The following is a 19,222-nucleotide window of genomic DNA, read 5'->3' as shown; positions in this document are numbered from 1 at the left end:
GCAAGCTGTTCGAAGTCATCAAGCTGTACCTGCCCAACGCACATGACTCTTTCCTTCAACCCAGACAACTCCCTTAGTGAAGCAGAGGCAGTACATGCCATGGAACAGTGTATTCGCGCCATAAGAGCGCGGATGAAAACTGACAAACTGACTTAACGAGAACAAAACTGAGGTCATGTTAATCGGAACCCGCCAAACACTAATCTTAGCACTAGAAACTGGACGCCTACAATACACTACTGTAACAGTGTACTGTACGGGTAACCATTTATATCAACAAAAATTTCGGTTTATCAACGCAGTTGATAATGTAAATTGACCACCGTACAGAGATTCTAAAAGATGACGTTTCGAGCGTTAGCCATTCGTCAGAGCGAATCGCTCTGACGAAGGGCTAACGCTCGAAACGTCAGCTTTTAGAATCTCTGTACGGTGGTCAATTTACATTATCAACTGCGTTGATAAACCAAATTTTTGTATACTACTTCCCCACCGACGCAGCACCACAGTTTCTTTAGAAACTACCCCTTCATTCATTTATATCAACAAGCTGCAACGGGTTCAAATCGCTGCCGCAAGGTTCATCTCCAATACCACGCGTTTTGATCACATTTCTCCTGCTATGGAAGACTTTCATTGGCTACCAGTTAAACACCGTATAATGTTTAAATTGGTTGTATATGTCGAGGCTTAATTTTATTTTTGGTTTGAGAAGTTCATTTTTTTTTTTCAAACAAGTTTAAATTTTTAAAGCTGGTTTAATATTTTCAGAACACTGTCCATTTTAACATATTTGGATATCTTTCTGTATTATATCTCTCAGATAGTACGCCCACTGTAATTGGCTAAATTAGCGGGCCGTATTCTACAGAACGGCCCGCTGTACAGCCCGCTAAATTTAAAATTTCGACAAAACATCATCTAGCGAGTTTTTCATGTCATTTCCGTTGCATAAACTTGTACTGAAAACTGTTTGAATCTTGCAAGCAACTATTTCAAACTTAACAGCCAAGAAGATTTAGTTTTTGGGATTTTGGCACGGCATTCTTTGTGGCAGTTGAACCTTCCGCTTCACTTTGATTAGTTTCCTTGCCCGCGCGCCGGTTAACCTCAGAGATATAATAAATATCTTACTAACCTCGTTTTCTCGGTCCGTACTGTAAGTTACGGATCCTCGTTTTTTCCCGTTGATTTATGGCCCGCGCGCTTCGCGCGAGAAAAAACTCGGTCCGTAACTTACAGTACGGACCTCGAACTCGGTTAGCAAGAGGTATGTAATTAATTTTATGTGAGTATGCATAAAATAAAACTAGAGAAATCATTTAAGATTATTATGATGGATTGTTCAATAAACCACAATTTATCTTGAAAGGAAATTACTCATTTTGCAGAATGGCCTGTTTACAAGCTGAATGTAAAGGAAATTTCTTTGAAATAATCAAAAGTAAGACTAGTAGCACTGCACAGGTTTGAACGATATATAAAACTGAGTATCAGCATAGAAATGCAAGTGGTGCGGTATACAACTGATACAAAATGGGACCTAGGACTTCGACTTCGCTTCGGTCCATAAACACGCAAAAAAAGGACTTGACCAATATCCAGCCATCTTGACCGAACAAGCTTGGTCAATAACCCATATTTATTATATCTCTCAGATAGTACGCGCGCTCTGATTGGCTAAATTAGTGGGCCGTATTCTACGGTACGGCCAGCTGTACGGCCCGCTAAATTTGAATTTCGATACATTCCCTAGAAAGTTTTTCATGTCGTTTCTGTTACATAAACTTGTAAAACTGTTTGAGTCTGGCAAGCAACTATTTCAAACAGCCAAGAAGATTTAGTTTTTTTGATTTTGACACGGGAATCTTTGTGGCAGTTGAACCTTGACTTCGACTAGTTTCCTTGCCCGCGCGCCGGATTAACCTCAGAGATATAATAAATATCTTACTAACCTCGTTTTCTCGGTCCGTACTGGAAGTTACTGCGGATCCTCGTTTTTTCCTGTGCTTAAATCAACGGGAAAAAACGAGGACCCTCAACTTACAGTAGGAACCTCGAACTCGATTAGTAAGAAATATATACGCGCGGATATTTTGCGAGTTGCGTACATGTAGTATTTTTTTGAGCCCCACAGGGGCGAGGAAAAATGCAAGCAATGAGCAAAATGTCCTCGAGTATTATATGTTAAACCACCAAATAAGATATTTATTATTCCAATGCAAGAAAAAGGTGTTATTTTGCTTCAATTTTATTTGGATAGGGCGCTTAAAAATGCATCATCTGTCTTTCAGGGCGCGTGCGAACGATGTAAACAGCATAAAAAACCGGCCATATGCCCTCTATTTGACTGGATAAACGAAATGACGAGTGATACGCGAAGGCAAGCTAACTCCAAAATTATATAATTGCCCATTTTTAACGGATTTTTAGCCTCTTAAGGAGAAAAATTCTAGGTGATCTTTTAAAAAAGGTCACCTAGAATTTTCGGGAGCCATTTTTGTGGCTGAAATTTTCGGAAAGGTATGTTTTGATCCCTGTAATTCTCGGATCACTAGACTTTCGGCTATGAAATCCGAACTGATGAAACATTTTTAGGGGATAAAAATATGCCTTTATCTACCATTTAAACACTAAAATACGTTTAACAATGCTAATAGTATGTTTAAGTGGTTTTGAACTATATTCTCGTTGGGTGCCCCTGACACACCAAAAGTAAGTTTTCCGATGACTTTGTCTTCAAAGGTCGTACACTTGGCCAAGTTATAGTGTGCAATCTCGAACGCCAGCTTTGGGACCTGAAGACGCCCTTATCTGGTCCACAAATTACGGATGTCTCAACAACCCATCCTTGTCGAGCGAACAGCACAAGGACAAGTTTCACCGACGGCCAAATGCAGACGATACGACCACCCTGGACAACTGCTGAGGGACACTGTGCCATAGAGTCAGTTGGGAGTGTTTGAACTTTGGCTGCTCCTCTCACTGTGGTGATAGTAGTTTAATTCCTCTGATTGTCATTTTAGTGTTCGATCTTTCACTTCTGAATTTTTGTGGCGATAAAAGTTTAATTATTTCTTTAGTGTTTGACTTTTTATTTCAGTGTTCGATCTTTAAACGCTGAATTTTTCGTGGCCATAGACGTTTGTTATTTTAGTGTTTGATCTTCGTCTTCTGGATTTATGGCGGCCTTGGAAGTTTAGTCCCTCCGATTTGATATTTTAGTGTTTGTTCTTTGACTTCTGAATTTATTGTAGACTTAAAAGTTTAATTTCTCTCTGATTGATCTTATAGTGTTTGAGACCTTACAAGTTTAATCCCTCTGACTGATATTTTAGTGTTTGATCTTTGACTGCTGAATTTTTTGTTTTTGTTTTTTGTGGCCAACGATAGAAGTTTTAATGGTTATTCTGGTTCTGTTTGTTATTTTAGCGTTTGACCTTAGACTTCTGCATTTATTGTGGCCATATAAGTTTAATTATTATCTTCGGGTTTGATCTTTGACTTCTGAATTTATTGTGGCCTTACAAGTTTAATTTCTCTCTGATTGATCTTATAGTGTTTGATCTTTGACTGCTGAATTAAGGGGGAAGTGGGTAACAAAGTGCCCAGTCAGCATTTACAAGACCTACAGCCCAAGGGGATGAACACAATGATGAGAGGAAGGGAGTAGGCCTTCTCTCAGGGCCACTGTAAGCATTCTTGGGTAGGGAGGAGGGCGTTGGGCCTCCTCTCTGACTGGAGGGAGTGGGCCTCCTTGTTGAAGTTGTGGCAAGTACGGTGAAGTGGTCCCATGCGGGTCACCCTTTGCCCCATAGACTCACTGTACTAGGGTTGTGTGCCTTCTGATCGCGCAAGGATACCATAGAAACCAGGTGGCGCAACCCCTAACCCTCTGGAGAGGATTGTGGCCTTAGGGATTGTAACCCCTTGGCGAGGATTGTAACCTCGCATTGACAACTTGTTGTCATGGCCTCGGTGACTGTAACCCCTTGGAGAGGATCGCGACTTCTCTTGCCGGGCAACTTAGTTATCCTACCTTTTCATGACCTGCTAATAGAGTGCTTCGAATCCTACCCCATTACCCCACAAACTGTTGTCTCTTACACTTGTTATATGGCATGGGAACATTAATGGTATGTTAAATAGGGAAATATCAGCGACTGATAAATACTAAGTAAAGTGTTCAACGAAACAAAACTGTCTCAAGTGGGCAATGATCCTAACAATCTTACTAAGTTTAGAAGCAACATAATCATTGTGAAATTTCTAAGACAAATAACTATCAATCAATACTCTAAGATATTTCACGTATTCTTTGCCTTCAAGCAAGATGAGTGTATTAGTTTTTATATCTTATTAGATGCTTTGGTGTGTAGTATCGCTGAGCGTTTTTACGAGTTGTGCTGTATTTTGACTGGCCCGCTAGGGCGAGTCAAACTACAAACAACGAGTAGAAATAATAAGCGATTAAACCTACCAAAACATCTAATAAGCTATTTATTATCCAACTTTTTTTTTGCACTGAAGTTTTAGCCACTGAATTGTAACCGAGAACGTCTGACAAATTTGTGCATGCGGGGCAACGTCAGCAACTAAACTGGTCAAACCGGTTCTCTACTGTACAATAACCAAGTGTACAAATAACTAACTGTACATATAGTTGAATATTTGTACTGGTTTCGAGCGTTTTTTGTTCAATAACTAATACAGTTGGATGATAAAGTTATCTATTACATTTAAATTTACTTTATAATCGGGGTTTTTGTTGGCGTGGTCGAAATATGACGGTGTGTTATATATTCAGGCTAACAAGAGTGCTTTTTAGGCCTCACCTATAGAAAGAAGTTTTGAACGCCGGGCATTTAGTCTATTGAACACCTTGCCCGGCTGCCTGGCGTTTAGTCACTTCGTTTTTAAAGAAATAATAACTTTGGCACAACGTCCTGTGTTGGGGCTCAAAACGGGTTTGCAACCTCGTCTTTATAGCTAATATGATGTTAATTAATTTATTGACTTTCACTTTAGGAAATACAACGCCCTTTTAAACGGGAAACTTACCAATTTTACAATAAATTCCGTTCAGCTACTATAAGTTGTGAAAATGTTGAGGTTCTCCAAAGAGTGTGTCGATATCTTGGAGATGTCGTCTGTGGAGAGCCAACAACACATGTAAGGCTGGTAAGGAGCATGTGTTAAAAATCGCTTTTTCAGTTTGTTAGGAAAAGGTCGTATGAAGGCCCATTTTTGCTCTCATTGCGGTGCAATGTATTTAATGTAAGTAGTGTATGTCATTGAAAGAGAAGTAGTTCAGAGTGAGAATCATACTTATCACGTAATAGCTGAGTGTTTCAAGTTTGAGTAGAATAGGTGCGCATATCGATAAAATGCATCGACAAGCATGATTCCCCCATTATTGGAAGGTTGGTCTAGAGAGATGATGACACGTCAAGGGGTAACCAGAACGACCGGCATCATTAGGTCCAATTTGTTGAAATTTGCTCCTGTGGACATTTGAAAAATTCAGGCGAGTTCAACGGGATTCGAACCTATTCTCTCAATTCGGAGCAGATCAATTTGTTGGGCTCAATCATCCTTCATGGGAACGAAAGAGTTCAACAAATTGAACTGCTCCCGACAGAGTGGCTTCATAGCAAGAGACGATTTCTTAAATTGTACAGATAAGTGGAGGATCACTTCCATCTTTCGTCTGTAACCAGCAGTTCAAATATACAATTCTCTCGTGTATTGAAATTTGTCGAGAAATTGCGTCTTTTCTTTGATAAATGACTGAGTGGTATGTACTGGGGTGTGAGATGATGGAGCTTCAACCCTGGTCCGAATTCTCTCAATAGAAGGCTTCAATACTATCTGGGGTATACGAAAAAACTGAATGTTCAAACTGAAAATATACCTCAGAGTAGAGGAGCAGCACAACTAAATGACCTGTCCACCGAGGTCTTCTTGGCTCATACTTCTGGTGATGTTAATAAAACTCAGTCCAGAGTCATGGTTGCGCCGCAAGTCATACTTAGACGGAGGAAAAACATTTATCAAATGGCGCAAATAATCAGGAGCCGTACCGTACAACCCTTTAAGAAGCAAGAAGTCATATTTTACATTTGATACGGTAACAAACAGAAAGCCGGTGTAGTTCGCAAAGCATGCAGAGGCATGATGTGGCAGGCCTTTAGGGTACAATAAACCAATTAAGCAAGCGCTAGCGTTTATAACACGCTGAAACGTAGCCGGAATAGCTGATATTTCGCCAACCTATAATGTATGAGTAAGCTATCACAGTAGTTGAGTCTACTAGTGTTAAACACGTGAATTAGTAACTCACCGCTGCTTCTTGACATGTATTTTCTTATACGTCTCATGTTATAAAGATAATCAGAAGCAAATGACCTTGAAACGTGCAACTTGCAACTCTTTCGAGTCCTTTGAACAAAGCTTGGGATTTTAGGACACCAATATCATGCCCAAATATGGACAAAAATAAGATTGAAGCTGCACGCGCGGAAAAATGCAGGAGCTACGTTACATCCAAATAAAGAAATTAATAAACTAAAATAACCCGAGCTCTAAACCAGAGTTCTACGCTTCAAGGTCATGAGCTTGTGAGATAATAAAATAAACTATTGCATAACTTTCAATTGGTAATATTTACATCCATATTCAAATGAGGGTCAAGCCATGTGCATAAATTACGGACTGATGGGGGAAGGACTAACATTATGGTCGCCGCCTCTGACATCCTCAATGGACTCTTTTGCTAGCTGCTTCCGTAATCCGACAAGCAAGAGCAGTACCGCAAACACCTGCAATGTCTTTTCCGAAGCGTTTGGCCCCTACTGAAAAAGATACATCCGCAAACGTGACATATTTACTAATCGTGCAAATAAAAAAGATGAAAGAAAAATTATCAATCACTCACGAAATAATTATATATTTAAAAAATATCCATAAAACGCTTGGTACGAACATCACGAAAATGATCCTAACAATCTTACTAAGTTTAGAAGCAACATAATCATTGTGAAATTTCTAAGACAAATAACTATCAATCAATACTCTAAGATATTTCACGTATTCTTTGCCTTCAAGCAAGATGAGTGTATTAGTTTTTATATCTTATTAGATGCTTTGGTGTGTAGTATCGCTGAGCGTTTTTACGAGTTGTGCTGTATTTTGACTGGCCCGCTAGGGCGAGTCAAACTACAAACAACGAGTAGAAATAATAAGCGATTAAACCTACCAAAACATCTAATAAGCTATTTATTATCCAACTTTTTTTTTGCACTGAAGTTTTAGCCACTGAATTGTAACCGAGAACGTCTGATGCTATGAATGACCTCTATTCCTTTAAAATCTCGACTTGTAGGGTGGTAGCATCTCTGATATAAAGAAAGATGATTAAGGGTAATCCAGTCCTAAAGATTCATGTCTCTCCTACACAATATGTCCCTAACGCTGAACTACCTGACAAAAAACTAACGTTTTATGAACTGGCAAACTGCTTATCAATTCTACTGAGATAACTTTGTAATGGAATGCACATGGCGTTTGTAAAAATCGAGACAATGAAGCAAATCCAACTGACCGCGTGAATATTTACAGTTCTGAGATACTCTGAGTCTACGTACGAAAAGTTTGCTACTTGCTTTTTGTAGTGAGTATCCCGATTAGTCGGACGATTCACAAAGGTGACCTCAAATTGTTCTTGCGTTCGATGAGCTAGAGAGGTGCAGGAGGTGATTCCAGTGTTTTTCTTTCTAAAACCATTTCCAAAATTTTCGTGGGCGCAGCAGGACTACATATAGGGAAGCTAGGGTGACGTGATATGCAAGATTTAACAAACAAGAGGGAAGGATGCTCATTAATCATGTTCCTTGCTATCGTCATTCCTTCGCACGCTGGTCTTTGAAGGGAGATTGGTGCAGATCAAACCAAATGACGAGACTTGAACAGTCAGAACACTCCCTCACAGACGTAAAAAAATATTTGCAGTATTTCATATTTTCCCCCAAATTACGGAAACTGTTTTTCAAGTTAAATCCTGTCACGTCTCTTGAACATCACAGCCAGGGTGGCTCTTACCGAGATGCCTTTCAATTCGATTTCTGGAAACGAAATGGAAATATAAGCTTTGACATACTAGACAACGAAGACATAAATCGACATATAAAAAAAAGAAGGGCAGAGAAAGGGTAATGATAACTTAAGTTGGTTAAAAAAACCAAAACGAGCAAGTCTGATACAACGGTGAAGGAACATAAAATTTAAAGCCAATATTTCAAAAGTCACTGCCTTTCCTCGTCAGCTAGGGTTTTCAGTTACAGGTAATGACTACTTTTTACAGAGACGTTATATAAATATTGCCTGGCGTAAAATATCATAAAATAAGTATCATATATAAAATAAATACCACATATTGTATCATATTATACGCCATATCACCATTCACATTGTAACGCGGTGCATGCCCTTCGAATATTGCCTTTATGGAAATCCGAATATACTCCTTCACCGTTATCACAGCCTTGCTCTTTTTGGTTTTTAATAATATTTAGGATTGCTGATAAGATCCTTCACCAGGATCCGCTGCTTCTAATTTATTACCCTGCAGTCCTTGCTTACAAAGCCATAAAATGCGCTACCTTGAATCATGTCACCAACGGTTAGGGAGGTGTTCTTCATCCGGAGTTGGCAAGGTCTCAAAGGGAGGCTTGAGTACCAGCTGCATTTTCTAGCTCTGAATGTTTCATTGGCACTGAAAAACAGGTATTTATATGTACTACTTAATGTTTACTTCTCATTGAGCTCTAAATTTCTTTTATAACTTCTTCAATGCCTGCAGTTCTTCTGTCCTGCACAAGCTGCGAAAAGTGAAGTTCAAACTGGATTTAGCAGATCGAGACCGAGGCAATCGATCCAACTGTTTGACGAGTTTTTTATCGTGGTATTTTTTTTTATAACCCTTCTGGGTAGCCGATTTTTTTATCCATTACTTTGATGCAGTATTCTGGAGTTATTTCAGTAAATGAACTTGATATATATTAACCAAGTAAGATAAAAATATCTTGTTTCACTGGTGAGATCACGGGAAAACACAGTACACAAATCTTTCGGCCTGTTAAACTCAAGGACTCGGCAACTTGTCAACGCGGCTGGCCGGAGAAATCTTGTGATGAAAACACTTTATTTGATCCCTTGCTGGCATCATGTCGATACTTGGCGTTAATCCTTTGCGCGAAATTGCTGATCTTAAGCGCGCCTGATACCTAAAAAAAACATTCTTCCAGCATATCTTACCAAGCATTCTCTCACTCTATATTTGTGGGACTTCCCTAAGAGCAAAAGGCTAAAAATAGAAACAAAAAAACAAAAAACAAAAAACAAAAGACGATCTAGAAAAGAAAGGAAAAGAAAAGAAACGTTAGTTGAAGTCAAGGACAGAAACAACGAGGAGAACATAGAATCAGTGATTAATACTCCGAGATTTTAAGAAAGGCCGTTGAGACTTTCAGTAAAGATATTTATTAAAAATCGATTCTTAGGTTCTCAATTAAAAGACAACACAACTGAAATAACATGCTCATACTGAATTTCTTCCCGCTTCTATACTTACAATTGTCTACGCGAATATAGAACTAAGAAAAACTTATCCACAACGAAAAGAAAGGACCATCGTCTATTTTCAAATATGAACATGGATCTGATTTTATGGCAATCGTGAAATTCCCAATGATAACTAATTAGGGTGCTCTCATCAAATTATGTATCTACTTTAGAGAAAAAAATGAGTTGCTGCAAAGCATTCTTCAGTCGGCAAACTCCCTGTAAATAAGAAAAAAACAAATGAGGACTTAAACATGTAAAAGCCAAGGGAGGGGATGTCAACGGCGAACGTTTATGAACGAGCGTTGCGATGGAACTGAGGGCGTGGCTCTCGAACAAACGTAAAAGTGTAGACTAGTAAGAGGAGAACACAAAACGGGCGAGGCGAGTATCGCGAGGGAGTGCGAGATCAATTATTGCCGTTCCGATGACTAATTCGCTGGCTAACAAAACGACTGTTCCACTTTGTCACAAAGAAGTAAGATAGAAGATGACACTGAATAGGAAATAAACGAATAGGATCAAACTGCTACACAAAAATCAACTTAGAATATAGAAAGTAATTAATGGAAACAAATCTCAATTAATTCTTGTAAATAACTCATCAAGCTGAACAACAATTAACTCAGCACACTGGAATTTTACAGATTGTCGCCATTTAAACTTTTGGCGAGTTGAATTCAACATTTCATCAAGCTTAAATTCAACCGGCATTTGAAAATTAACAAGAGCTATCGTGGTAATAGAGACTCAATCACCTAATGCATTTTGTAGTTCTTTGTGAACATCACATGCATGCATCCAGTAACTAGTTCTCATCAGTAGGGAAGACTTGGTTCTTGAACTTTTATGCTGTTTAAAAGTCCTTTCGTGTTGAAAATGACTCTTTTGTGCCATAAAAAGTCGAATTCAACACGCTTGTAAAAAGTGGCAGCTCGTAAAAGTTTGATTCCCAACTTTTACTTGCCTGATAAGACTTGAATTTAAAGGGTTGGAACTTTCAAGTCAAGCCATGGAGGTGACAAAATGAATCTGAGATTTCGTCGGATTTTCGACAAAAATCTTAACTTTACTGATTTTATTTGAGGACGATTAGATTTTGCTCAAAGATATAGCAAGTATCTTCATCGTGCGAGTCGTTTGTGTAAGTTCTGTTTGATAAATACGACATGCTCCGTGACTCCGAAGGACCTTGCTCCGCAAGCTATACCACTGTACGTCCGACACAAATCGTTCGGTCACCGGGCTCTAAAGAAAAAAACGAGAAACGTAAAAAATCATTAAGTATAACGAAGTGAGTGCACTTACTTGTTGGGGGCTCTGTTGTTGTCTGTGCAGTAGATGATTTTGAAAGCTCTGCAAGAAAAATTCAAACAAAATAAATTTGATATTAAATTTGAGTGGGAATAAATAGACGATAGCAACCTCGCACCGAAAATTGTACCACAATTATTGGCTACCACATTTGTTTCGGCAGGTGTTGGCTACCAAGACAAAAGTGAAAACAAAAAACACAGTTAAAAAAACCCGATTTACTAGGTGGGGTCCTTGTTGTTATCTGTTCTGTAGTTGACGTTGTTATCTCTTTTAAAAAAGCTAAGAAAATTCAAGCAAAACAAATTTGAAGCTAAATTGCTGTCTGTTCATCTGTTACCAAGAGAGTAAAGAAGATCAGCTCGCTCTGAAAGCAATTACATTATGCCAAATAAGCCGATTATTGGCTCCCACATTTTTACCAATAGGTCATGGGTTCAAATCCCGTTGAAGCCGCCTGAACTTGTCAGGTGTCTAAAAGAGACAATTGTTTAAGTTGTCCAGGTAAATCCGGGGATCACTCCTATTTTTCGTCTAAAAGACGCACATTAAATAAACTTTCTTTTCATATACATTTCTTTCAAAGGAAAAAGTTGAAACAACAAACATCATCAACAGTGCTGAACCGACTGAGTGTACTTACTTGTTGGGGACCCTGTTGTCTGCGCAGTAGATGACGTTGAAAGCTCTGTTACAAGAGTCCAAACAAAATAAATTTGAAATTAAATTGTTGTCGGTTGACCTACTTACGAATGGAATTAAGTGATAACGGTTACCCGAATGAAAGGAAGAAATTAATAGTAGGTCATAATATAATCAATACGAATTCCTTTTTGTGGAGTTGTCTTGGAAAAAGGCGTCTTGCTCTATGACTCGAAGCAAGCCCCGAGAGAGCTTCAGTTATCAGTCGTCCAACACAGGTTATTCGACTCATAGTTCCTTCCGTCTTTACACCAACCAAATGTAAATTGAGCGAATCTGAGAATGAGATTTGCACATGAGAAATGAGATGTTGATAGCACCCACTGGGAACTCGGAAAAAATCCGAGCCCCAGATGGGATTCGAACCGACGACCCTCCGTGATCTAGTCGGATGCTCTAACCACTGAGCTACTGGAGACTCTATGGCGAGCGAGGGTGAAATGTGTGTCTTTGACTCGAGCTGCATCACGCAGCTACAGAGTCAAATGACGACTGACAGCATAGCTCATAACTGCATCGCGCAGTCACTTTAAAGCATATCTGAGATGCGGCCAACCAACCACCCAAGTGAGCGAATGTGAGAATGAGATTTTCACATGAGAAATGAGAGTCTCCAGTAGCTCAGTGGTTAGAGCATCCGACTAGATCACGGAGGGTCGTGGGTTCGAATCCCATCTGGGGCTCGGATTTTTTCCGAGTTCCCAGTGGGTTCTATCAACATCTCATTTCTCCTGAAATGAAAATTGATTGGGGCATAATGTGTTTCCAGTATAAAAAGGGTCAGTAAGGATAACCATGTTTCATTTTCTATTTAACAAATCGAAAGTTGCTCAGCATTGCCTTTACTCTTATTTACAATGACATTCGTCATCACAGTGGTCAAAATGTTGCGGACTCACGAGACGAAGCCGAGTGAGTCCACAACAAATTTTGACCACTGCGATGACGAATATCGTTGTCGATAAGAGTACAGATAACGCTTAACCACTTCTTCGACGTTTAGGCTCGATATCCGCCGCTCACCCGAGTTCGGGTATCCTCCCCGAGAAGAGACGGCTGGACGAATGAGCGATAGGTTGTGTCTGTCACGTAAATTCAAATATAATTTATGCGAAGTTAATAGTTGCGGCGAAATAGCATTAGACATCCAAAAACACTGGTTTTAACAAAACAGTAATTACATAACAATGCTTAAAACGTCTGTGCGAAGTTTCCAGATGATACGAGCTTGAGATTGTGGTTTAGTGATCAATGTGAGTTTAAATTCAACCGGCGGATCATCAACAAAATCTTCGGCTGCTTCAGCTCTCAGTCGACCTCATCGGCCCCTCGTTTTGCCACCAATAAAGACAATAAACTGATCTTGAAGAATTTTACTTGCTCTTACATTAGCGAAGTCTGAGGAGAAATTGCAATAGCAATGGATTTGAAAGCCGTATTTTGACCTTAGCGCTAACTGTAAAATCACATGAAATCAGTGAAGTTTCCGAACTCAGGCGGTAGAAAACGACGCAATCCCCTTTCTCCAGCTTCTCGAACACTTTTCGTTGTCGAAATCTTGGTTGTTTCCTACCTTAAAAGCACCGTAAACCTCTAACCGGCCGGGTCAAAGAATACCTTGGCAGCCAAAAATATAATTATGCCAGACCGATTTGTGCAGGCGAGTTTCTGATTGGTGGAGATTAACAATGGCCCACCTCACGCGTTCAGCCGTGATTTCGGGAGTGAGCGCTGGCTCATTTCCCGAAACAGCGGCTGGTAATCGAGCCTACTCAACATTCAACGGCAAAGAGAGTGTTTATTTCAGAGCGTGACCAAAATCCTAACACAAAGAAAGAGCAAGCGTTGTCTGTAACTTTCTTGCAATCTGATGGTTTATTTCCCAAAATGAGCGTTTCTGATTGGCTATTATATTGCGTGACAAATTAACACGAGCTTGACGCAAGCAGCGTTGTCAAGACTCTTATCGCCAACAGCAAATTAGCCAATTAGATTGCGAGATTAGAAGCAATGGACCTCTTTAGCTTGTACGTTTTGTTTTCCCATTTCAGACCACATCATGTTCCCAAGGGAATTTTCCTTTTGTTTTTTCATAAGTTATGCATATATATGCACGTGCATAAGACGACATTTTAAAGAAACTGTTCCCTAGAGTAACATCACGTGGTCTGAAATGGGAAAACAAAATGTACAAGCTAAAGAGGTCCATTGTGGTAAAAAATTTATCTTTAACCTGTTCGTGCCTAATCTATTTAATGGTCTCGTATTGCACAACGTGAACGAAATGAAATAATGCCCATACAGTTGAGATAGCTAATCGTTAATTGTTGTCCTTCAGTAGCATATTAAGGTTAATGATTCCAAGTTCGAGTGAGGCCTAACACTACTGTGACGTTTTAATATCCAATTATTCCATCAGAGATCAAACTGATAGATAGCGCAAAGTTGTATTGTAAAGCGAAGTTTTCATTGCCGTAGCCTTTTTCATCGCTTAACTCCCTCGCTTAACTCGCTTAACTTTCTTTTTACAGAGGAGAGCAAAGAAAAGCAAACGGCAAATTGCAGACTGAAATTTAGTATGTCAACCGGAAATTAATTAACAATTATTCCATGAACGCGCGTTGGATATAAGATGGTAACTAGGTGCGTAGCGTCCAGGTGGCTATACCCAGTCTCATATCCAACAAAGGCGAATAGAATAATTGCCTTATTAAATTTATATCTTGTAATTATCAATCAATCTTAGTTTAATTTTATTTCATGAATAAGTTATATCTAGTCCTGTGAATAGATTTCAATTTTAAATTTTAAACATATCTTTTTAGCTACTTGTTGAATTTTTTTTTTTTCAACTTTAGTTTATAGTTTTCTGTGTTATACCTGTTATACCTATAAACTAGCTGGTGATCTTTTTTCATAAAAGCTAAGCGTATATCACAATCAAACTTGACTTGACTTGATTTGACGCTTGGACAGTCAGTCATTGGTTGTCTACCATTTACAAAAAATTGGTTCGTTCCATTGGACAGTTTCCGGGAAAAAAGGAAGTACTGGAAAGGTAGTTCTGTTTTCCCTTTGGAAACTTCCTGATGGAAATGTGTGTCCCATTTATGAGTTTTCAAAGGTCTTACCAGTTCCAGGCTATTCACGGCTATATTTTTATTTTTGGCGCTCGAAATAGCACTCGCCGGGCGTCGAATGGACTTGGGTTAAATGGAACACGTTTTTCACCCGATGGAAACTTACACCGACAGTTCCGAGATTTTCTGGTAAATGAAAAACGCCCACTGTCTTTCGGGAAATTTCGCCGCTTCCCGTACAAATTTTTTAGCTTGGCAACACTTGACGCAATCAGTTTCCATATTAGATCATACCAGGAACCTATGACCCGGAGCCTACAACTCTACTGTGTTCGTGTAACGGCGTTTTCACAGACCGATTTTTTTAGATTGAATTTCCCGCAAATGAGACTCCCACAGGAGCCCGAAGACCAATTACAAGAAATTAAGCTGACGTCATAGGGTCACCGAACCGGATTGCCTTTGTTTTTTGACCTAATTCACGGGAAGGGCTAGTCTAAAAATAAACCTACATGTGAAAACGCCGTTTCACAGACGCTGTATGGAAGTTGCACGCTCCAGATGGGCTCCTGATCATACGGTATATGAGCTGCTCACCGAGACTGAGTGAACCAAGCAGAAAGATACAAATACAATATCTGAGGTGAGAATACCACAAATAGATAAATATTACATGGCCGCGAGGGGATACGAATTTCATCCTCGAGTGCAGATAGTATATATGCGCTCACTCGTAAGAGATACTATCAGTACGAGAAGACAAAATTCGTATCCTCAAGGGACCATATAATGTTATGCTTATTATATAGATATTGATGAAACGTCCAGATGAAAAACAACTTGTTTTGTTCATTTTCGAAATGGTGAAAAAGTTTTCACACCCATGAAAACTGCTAAAAACTGCTAAAAAGTGCTAAAACACCCATGTTCTGAAACATGAAACAAGCTATGAAAATCATGAAAAAAAAATCATGATAATGTCAAATGAGCAATAAAAATGTTAATGTAATAGAGGAGAATTATATTACAGCACAAGAGTATCTTGCGATGAAGGGGAAGCTTGCGTTTGATTGGCTAATCGTGTTAGTTACCATGACGACACCTATATCCTCGCGTGTGTTCACCGCGCGCGGTGAGGATATGTTTTTTTTTTTTCTCGTAAGAAGGAAAATCCTAGTATTTCATCAGTACCATATAACATATATTTGACAAGAGTTATTTCAGTGCATGCTTGCCACAGCTATGGAGCAAGTACTTAATATCCCTCAACCGTGAACTTAGATCTCGCAGATCTCGCTAATAGCTGAATTTCGTTTAAAGGCTCTCTCCAAGTTTCCCTTGAGAATGTTGCCTCATTATTTAACACACCATTCCGATGACTTTCAAATATTGCAGTGATGGTGCATAACACTGTGGGTCACAAACTAGTTAATATTTACCTGTTGTCAAAGTTGTTGGCAGTACTAGTGCAGTTCCGTTGCTAGCACAGTAACGATAGTAGCAATAGTATGATGACAAAGAAGTCAACTTGTAAACGTAAAATCCACCGCAGTTGTGAACACTAATGTAAACGAAGTAGGCACAGCAGTCCCCATATACATTGAAACAAACTCTACGCACAACAGCGCCATCCTCGACAGAGGGGTGTCCTCCACTAAGCCAGCCTGGATACCGGGCACCGCAGTGATATCTCTCAACACAAGTATCAGCCATTTGGTTGCCAGCCTCTCTGTCAAACCGGTACCAGCCAGACAGGGTGCCTTCGTTGATGCAAAGAAAACGTTGAGAATGGATGTATCCATATGTTGTTGCTCGGTTGGCTTCCGTGAGGGATTTGTAGTTTAAACATTCTGAAAATATTTCATTCGTTATACTAAATTCATTTTTAGAAAAAGGCATCACTTCCAGGCTCCGAGTAACAACACTCGCAAAAATTAGAGGAAAGGAAGGATGTACAAGAGGAGATGAATGAGATAAAAGAATCCAAGAAGTGACTGAGCGAGAGCTGTAATGATATATCGGCCAAAGAGCGATTTTCTAACCAACATGGTTTCCATTTTAAACTGGAATTTAACGTGGGCGTTTTGTCCGGTCTTCTTTTATCATGAACTGGACAGCTAACGCAAAAGAATATGGAATCCTAGTGCTTTTTAGTAATCCAGTTTCAATTTCTTCCCCCAGCCCCCTCATTAATTTAAAACACTGCCCCGTTACAATCTTGTCATTCTAATTAATTTGTTTCCTGGTCAACACAGTTCCGCAGTCAAATTTCCAATCAGTACATTAATAACGAACCAGTAATAGTAACAGTAATAACCAAAGGTTAGGTAGGCGGCGGGGCGATGGAGCTGAAGGTTTTATCAGACGTGTATTATGTAAGCAATAGAAGACTATCCGTGTTTGCATAGCCTGATCTAAACACCAGGCCTCGGTTGTTCAAACGGTGGATAACGCTATCCACCGGATAAATGACTAACCAGCGGATAAACACTAGCAAAACCAATTGAGTTATCCAGTGGATAACAACTGGAGCCAGGGTATGGGAGAATTCGAGACAGTTATGCAAACCCGAGACGAAGTCGAAGCATAGATTCTGAGAATTGTCCCAACTGCCCGAGTAGGCAATGCAAACAGGAACAAAGTAATTGTATTGCTTTTATAAAATAACTTCCTTTTTCCAAAAAGTATTGAGTGAATTTATTTCCTGTTCAAAATACATCTTTTCAAAAGATTATATTGACAATAGGATTTTCCACTAGCCAATCAAATTTCGCGTTACCAAAGTCAAAATTCAACTTTGGACAAGCTCCAGGGTGAGCGTCGTGTCAATGCGAGGGATTCATCTTTGAAGCTCAAATTTTCATCACCGGGAAAAACACCAAAACTCCGGTGAAAATTGTAAGAACTGCTTACAAAATATGATTCTACGATGAAAGAACTTAGGGGGGCTATTTATCTTTAAAGTTGCAAATTTTGCGGACATTGCTCTTGAGATCCCTTGACGAGTTCACGTAGCCCGAGATCATCAATAGTTGCAAATCGCTGTTTTTCTTCTCTCTTTTTTTCTTTGGGGGGGGGGGGGGGGGGGTTTCTGCTTCTTCTCCTTGGGCTCTGGAAGAAAAAACTCTCCTACCCAAAGTTAAAACTTGGTACATTTTCTTCCATTAGCCTTAAAAACTACTAGCTTATTAAAATCACTTTACGGAAGCTTCAAATGTTTTAAAATTGTGCCGGAAAAAGCAGAGAACGTGACGTGACAATCATCTTTAGTTACTCTCATGCAATCACACCTTTTGACCGGTGAGGGTATGCGCACTCTGTGAGTTATTTCATAAATGTTATAGTTATAGATTTGTGCAGTCAAAGCAGCATCTAGTATAACCCAAGGTTGGGAACAGGTCAATTTCGATATATCTGAATTTGAACTAGACCGGGGAGCCTGGGGAAAGCGAAGGATTAAAAAATCAACTGATTTCGTATTAATTTATAATTACCAAAAATCTTAATAGGCTTTTAACCGAGACCCAAATTTATAGGATCGACATAACTGTTTTTTGGCAAAAAGTATTTGAATCTTGTCAAGCACAAGAAGAGCCTGATGCACCAAAGGTAGCAAAGAGAAAGTCGGAAATTAAAGTGCGTTCTGACCTGGTGCTTGTGGCAGTCCGTTGCCGCAGTAACGTGAGTTACACCTGGGTGGATCAAGGCGGTAAACGTAAAACGCTCCACAGTTGCGAACACTGATGTCCTTTGAAAGGTAGCAGCAGTCAGTCCCATTCAAGTGCTGCAAAAAACAGACTTTTCGCTGCACAATCCCCTCAGCCACTGTAGGATGCATGCCATTGAGCCAACCTGGTGAGTCTGTGTTGCAGTGATACATCTTTCGACAAGAATCTGCCATTTGAGTCCCAGCCTCTCCGCTAAATCGATACCAACCAGACAACGTTGAATCGCACAGGTTACCACTGCTCCTGTTAACATAGGTCATTGCTCGGTTGGACTCATTCAGAAATCTGTAGTTGGAACATTCTAAAACAAGTTTTAAAACAGGTAACAATGTGAGGATTATTGTCCTAAATGGGCTAGACAAAGGGGACAGGTTATCAAGGTTATTAAGTCCTCAAACACAGTCCGCCGAGCAAAGGTTATCTCAGTTATCAATACTGAATGAGACCCCAACTCTCTAATATAGCTAACCATACATCGCAAAAAATACCAGTTGATATTCAGACAGTGAATTACAGACTTCGTTGCTTGGAATTTACCCCCTCTGTTTTCCACTGGAAATAAAACCTTTCTAATTGAGCAAGAAACGGGTTACAAGGACAACAAAAAACATGCTAAAAATAGAAGGGTAACCAGGTTTTGGAAACATATTCATGTAAAAAAGCGTTCTCTGGTCAAGAAAAATTTTAAAAGCGTCTTAAGCTTTCGGCTTCCAGACTAAAGCCTTCAAAAACTAAGATGTAAATGCGCGAGATGGAAGTATATACAAAATAGAAGTG

The 19,222-nt window shown here is 39.5% G+C and overlaps 1 protein-coding gene across 1 annotated transcript in view; it reads right to left on the bottom strand.

Moving 5' to 3' along the window:
- Nucleotides 1–19,222, bottom strand: part of LOC138039699 (uncharacterized) — a 229,285-nt gene that overhangs the window by 114,169 nt on the left and 95,894 nt on the right. The window contains exon 14 of the mRNA XM_068885545.1: nucleotides 16,157–16,567. Within this exon, the coding sequence (XP_068741646.1) occupies nucleotides 16,157–16,567 (411 nt within the window). The remainder of the gene's footprint in view (nucleotides 1–16,156; nucleotides 16,568–19,222) is intronic.

Source organism: Montipora capricornis, chromosome 3, assembly GCF_036669925.1.
Source record: "Montipora capricornis isolate CH-2021 chromosome 3, ASM3666992v2, whole genome shotgun sequence".
Classification (NCBI taxonomy): Eukaryota; Metazoa; Cnidaria; class Anthozoa; order Scleractinia; family Acroporidae; genus Montipora; species Montipora capricornis.
The sequence above is the reverse complement of the archived record's forward strand: the minus strand, read 5'-3'. Positions and strand labels throughout refer to the sequence as shown.